Below are 5,000 nucleotides of genomic sequence, written 5' to 3'. Positions count from 1 at the left end.
ACACACACACACACACACACACACACACACACACACACACACACCACCTCCTAACCTCCTCAAACTGAACCAGTTAATCAGAGTGAAACAGGACACCATGTTTTCATTAGAAACACCAAAATAGGCATAATTTGTGACAAATAACTACAGAACCATTAGGCCACATTAGCAGGCCATGTATACGTCCTCCCAGTCATTCATTTATTTCTACAGAGCATAATGAGGGGAAACATGTGAGCTTAAGCTTCCTGGAAATTAATTCTGTGACCTTGGTGCTGATAGCACCACCATTTAAGCTGTGTGGGCTTACTATTGAGCTACCAGAGACACTCAGCCACCTTCACTAGCCACACACACACACACACACACACACACACACACACACACACACACACACACACACACACACACACACACACACTCACAGAGACACACACACTTAGAGATCCATAGCAACCAACACTGCAGATTGACACACACAAAATACATATAAAACACCCACTTGCTACACAAACAACCACTAGCTTCCTTATACAAAAGCCTCTTTACACAACACAAACAAACATCCTTCAGGCATCCTTATGTATCCTAAGGTATGTATCTGTAACAGCAACCGAAACATTCAATATATCTGTTAAAATGCCTATATCTGTTTACAGCATGCTGTCAACAAGATGTCTTTGGAGTTAGAATATATCTTTCCCCAATGCACAGAAATCCTTGGTAACCATGTTCTGAAAATGCACACACACACACACACACACACACACACACACACACACACACACACACACTCACACACACACAAACACCTTTTAATATAGACACTCCCATCACACACACACACACACACACACACACACACACACACACACACACACACACACACACACACACACACACCCCACCCCCTCACCTTGCTGGTTGAGCTGCAGGGTGCTCTTGCTCCACTGCGAGAGGCCCACAATGGCCACCATCTTGGCCCCGAGGCTGGAGCGCCGCTTCTTGTTCCCGGCAAGGACCCCGGCGTCCCCTCCTCCTCCTCCTCCTCCTCCTCCTCCTCCTCCCCCGACCCCGCTACTGGGGCTCTTCTCCAGGCTGTACATGGCGCCGCTGATGCTGGAGCTGCGCACCACATTCCGCGCCGCCGCCGCGCTCATCCCGCCCGGACTGGGCACGTCTACCGAGCCGCTGAGCATCATGGTCCCTGCACTGGCCTGTGGGTAAGGGGGCGTACGCACGGGAAGAGGCTACGGGAGAGAACGGGAGAGAGACATATAACGTCGTGTCAGTGGAGATGATGGAGCCTACACAATGCTTTGCGTACCCTACAATGCTGCCTCTGTTATATGTTATACTATGTATGTGTTACGAACGTCTGTCTATGTTTAATGTATGTTTGGTAATGTAAACATGAATTTATTGGTCATTCCAATACAGCTTATTTAGAGTGAGTATGTGGGTGTGTGAAGGAGAGAGAGAATTCTTGAAAAACCTTTTAACAATTTAAAATGAAAGCAATGTAATAATTTATAAATTAGGTTTCCTGAGTTGTTTGACAGAACTGCGTTTCTCCCATGTCAACTTATCATATTATCAGTTTACACTGTATTCTATTACAATCCTTGATTCCACCAAGGATTTAAACAAGGGACAGAGAAAGAAAGTGAGAGAGAGAGAGAGAGAGAGAGAGAGAGAGAGCAATAGAAACAGGCTGGCAGAAAAACCTGGCTGTCAAGAGAACAAATAATATGTGGTCACTGTCAGGCAGAGATGGTTGAGACAGAGGAGAACTTCTTTCCACACTGTGAAAAGTGTGAAAATCTAAGATGGACATTCTTCCCCAAATTCCAAAAAATGGCCATACTTCTTGGCGAAGGGCCCTCTGCTGCCTTAGCTTTGGCAACACTGTTCCCACACAGTCCCATGCCAATAAAGCAACTTTTAAATCGAATTGAATTGAATTGAGAGAGAGGAATGCCTGCAGCAAGAAAACATAGTCAGTACAGCTTGTTTGTAGTTAGAGCAGGCATGCCACAGCCTTGGAGAATCATACAACCAATCAAATGACACACACACACACACACACACACACACACACACACACACACACACACACATACACACACACACACACAAACACACACACAATTCCTTCAATTGAGACTAGAATCACAGACCACACCCTGTCTGTTGCTAGTCTGTGATTGTTTTACGTGGAGCATTTCTCTCCACCTTGATGCTAGCGTTCATTAACCTATCTGTCCAATACCCATCTTGGCAACATCCAACTTAGTACTCTAAGCCAGTATAACGTTAAAGCACTTACAAAACTTAAAACGCTAAAACACTTCTCTCGTTCTTAATTTGTCTCTGTCATTGCGAGTTCTAACGTTAGAGCACTTAGAACTCGCAATGACAGAGACAAATTAAGAACGAGAGAGACTTTGACTTTTTTTAAAAGCCCTTTCCTTTGACTTTTCCCCATTACAGAGAGCGTGGATATTGATAAAAAAAACAACAACATTACGTCTAATCGCCCGACTAACAGCACTGGCAGTGAAACGCTAGCAACATTCAAAAGCAAATCCCCATCTGCCATATGAACAGAAGCCACAAATCCTCTAACACAGCACGTTCCTTTTTTTTTATGAAACAGAACTGACACATTATCAGTGGGCTTATAATAAGCATTTTCAAACCATGACATAGAACTCAGCAGGGGACATGAAGGTACAGACAACATTGACATCCAGAGGGAGAGAGGAGGAAGAGAGAGGAAGAGAGAGAGAAGTAAAACAGACAGAGAGAGAGAGAGAGAGAGAGAGAGAGAGAGAGAGAGGGAGATAACTGAGCTGTATTAGTCATAGCTCCTACAGTACGTAAGCAACACTGTATTTGTTCTTATTTGTTCTGGTTTGTACCTGTCTGACATTTACAAGCCCTACATATTTTACATCAACATTATAAACAAAATGTGTGTTTGTGATTCATCCTCAAAGGCAGGACTTGAAGTGATCCCTCCACCTTGGTATACCCTCACACTTAAAGTCAGGCAGCTCCAAAAGGTCAGCCAAGGTCATGGGAATGGGGCCAACAGGCTACAGGAGAACGTGGTCCATATTCCCAGTTCCACATGCTACACAGTGACCCGGATATATGACTCCACGCCAGCTTAGAGCCAGAGAGTGTGTGACCTTGAGAAAGCACTCAAAGTCACACTCAAACTCTCTCGCCTACACATACACATACACACACACACACACACACACACACACACAAATATACTTATGCAGACAAAAATACACACAGTCACACTCATACATTTTGCGAACATAGTGTTATCAGCGTCATGGACACAACGCAGATTGCGAACGCTGTCAGACCCAAGTTTCCATCGTATTTATCGTTCAATCCTTAGTGTAAACTGCGCCTTTCTCTGCCTTTCTCCGCCCATAAACGCAATTTACGAACGTCCACAACTGAATGGCAGTGCCTACATACAAGCGCAGTTAGATGAAGTTAAAACATTAAAAAGAATCAAACATTTAGGATCATGAAATAATACCATACATGATAAGATGTAAACAAGCAGGGAGATAATGAAGATCAGTAGTTCTACTCAAACTACTTGTGCACATAGGCTATGGAAGATTGGTCAAATCTAGTAAGTAGGAAAGTTTAAGTGAATGACGTGAAAGTGAAAGTAAGACATTCGAAAGGCCAACGAAAGTTAAGGTTGCTTTTGGTAGTACAAATACTTTCACCACAAAAACTGGTGCGCTAAATAGCGATTCTGTTGGCTGAAGGTTCTCTTATTGACGCATTGAACTGCAATTTGGATTAACACCTGCTTTTACAAGGCGGAAGTATTTAGGCGCAGAATAGACGTGCGCTGTCAGGAGCAGTCTTAGTACATACCGCAGAATAAATAATTAGGCGCTCTTTACTCTTCCCCTCCCATCTTTTTACGCTAAACTCCCACTTTCCCCTGGATCCTCCCATGAATGCATATGCATGACATGACAAAGGCAATCTGCCACTTTCAGCTCCCGCGACAGGCAGTTTGCGCTTTTACATCATTGCGGCCTGTTTGTACATACCTCGCAATGATTTTACACGCACATTGCGAAACAAATACGCCTGAAGTGGGCGCAAAAGCGTTAGTACATCTGGCCTTCAATCTCTAAATCTTGCTTCAACACACACAAACACTTATACATATAAACTAAAACGCTCTGTGTGTGTGTGTGTGTGTGTGTGTGTGTGTGTGTGTGTGTGTGTGTGTGTGTGTGTGTGAGTGAGTGAGTGAGTGTGTGTGTGTGTGTGTGTGTGTGTGTGTGTGTGTGTGTGTGTGCCCACTTGCTTTACGCAGGAGTCTAGTGTGGAGACCAGAGTGTGCCCCTCTCTGCTCATGTGATTGCAGACTCATGCTGCTGAGATTAAACCCACAGCCCAGGACCACATTAAACATGCAGCCGCTCTGCTGCTCTGCTCTGCCCTGCACTCCACCGCAACACTCACCGGCTACTAGGCTCAGCCCCCTCTCTCTTTCCCTTCACCATCATCACTCTATTCCCATCTCTCTCTCTAACTCCATCACCCTCTTCCCATCTCTTTCTGTTTCCCTCTATCCTCTATCCCCATTTCTCTCTTTCCATTATCAGTCTCTCAGTCTCTATATTTCCAGCTCACTCTCTCTTTATGAATCTCTCTTCCCCCTCTTTCTCTCTCTCTCTCTCTTCGCCCCTCTCTTCCCATCTCTCTCTCCCTCCCTCTCTCTCTCCCTCTTCCTCCCTCTCTCTCTCTCTCTCTCTCTCGCTCCCTGTCTCACTTCTTCTGTAGCCCTTACTTTCTCTCAGTCCTGCTCTTTCCCTGACCTCTCCTCTATGTCTCTATGGCAGTGCAGTGCAGTGCAGTACGGTGCAGTGCAGAGAGAGAGGCTGTAAAATCACACTGCTTGCTGCGCTTTTCACACACACACACACCAAAAAAAAAAA

The 5,000-nt window shown here is 45.0% G+C and overlaps 1 protein-coding gene across 1 annotated transcript in view; it reads right to left on the bottom strand.

Annotated features, from left to right (window-relative positions):
• Window positions 1–5,000, bottom strand: part of rims3 (regulating synaptic membrane exocytosis 3) — a 60,933-nt gene that overhangs the window by 45,268 nt on the left and 10,665 nt on the right. Inside the window, exon 2 of the mRNA XM_042075762.1 lies at window positions 917–1,250. Within this exon, the coding sequence (XP_041931696.1) occupies window positions 917–1,202 (286 nt within the window). The 5' untranslated portion in view covers window positions 1,203–1,250. The remainder of the gene's footprint in view (window positions 1–916; window positions 1,251–5,000) is intronic.

This window comes from Alosa sapidissima, chromosome 21 (genome assembly GCF_018492685.1).
Source record: "Alosa sapidissima isolate fAloSap1 chromosome 21, fAloSap1.pri, whole genome shotgun sequence".
NCBI classification, from domain to species: domain Eukaryota; kingdom Metazoa; phylum Chordata; class Actinopteri; order Clupeiformes; family Clupeidae; genus Alosa; species Alosa sapidissima.
Note: the sequence above shows the minus strand (reverse complement) of the source record. Positions and strands in the feature narration are given on the sequence as shown.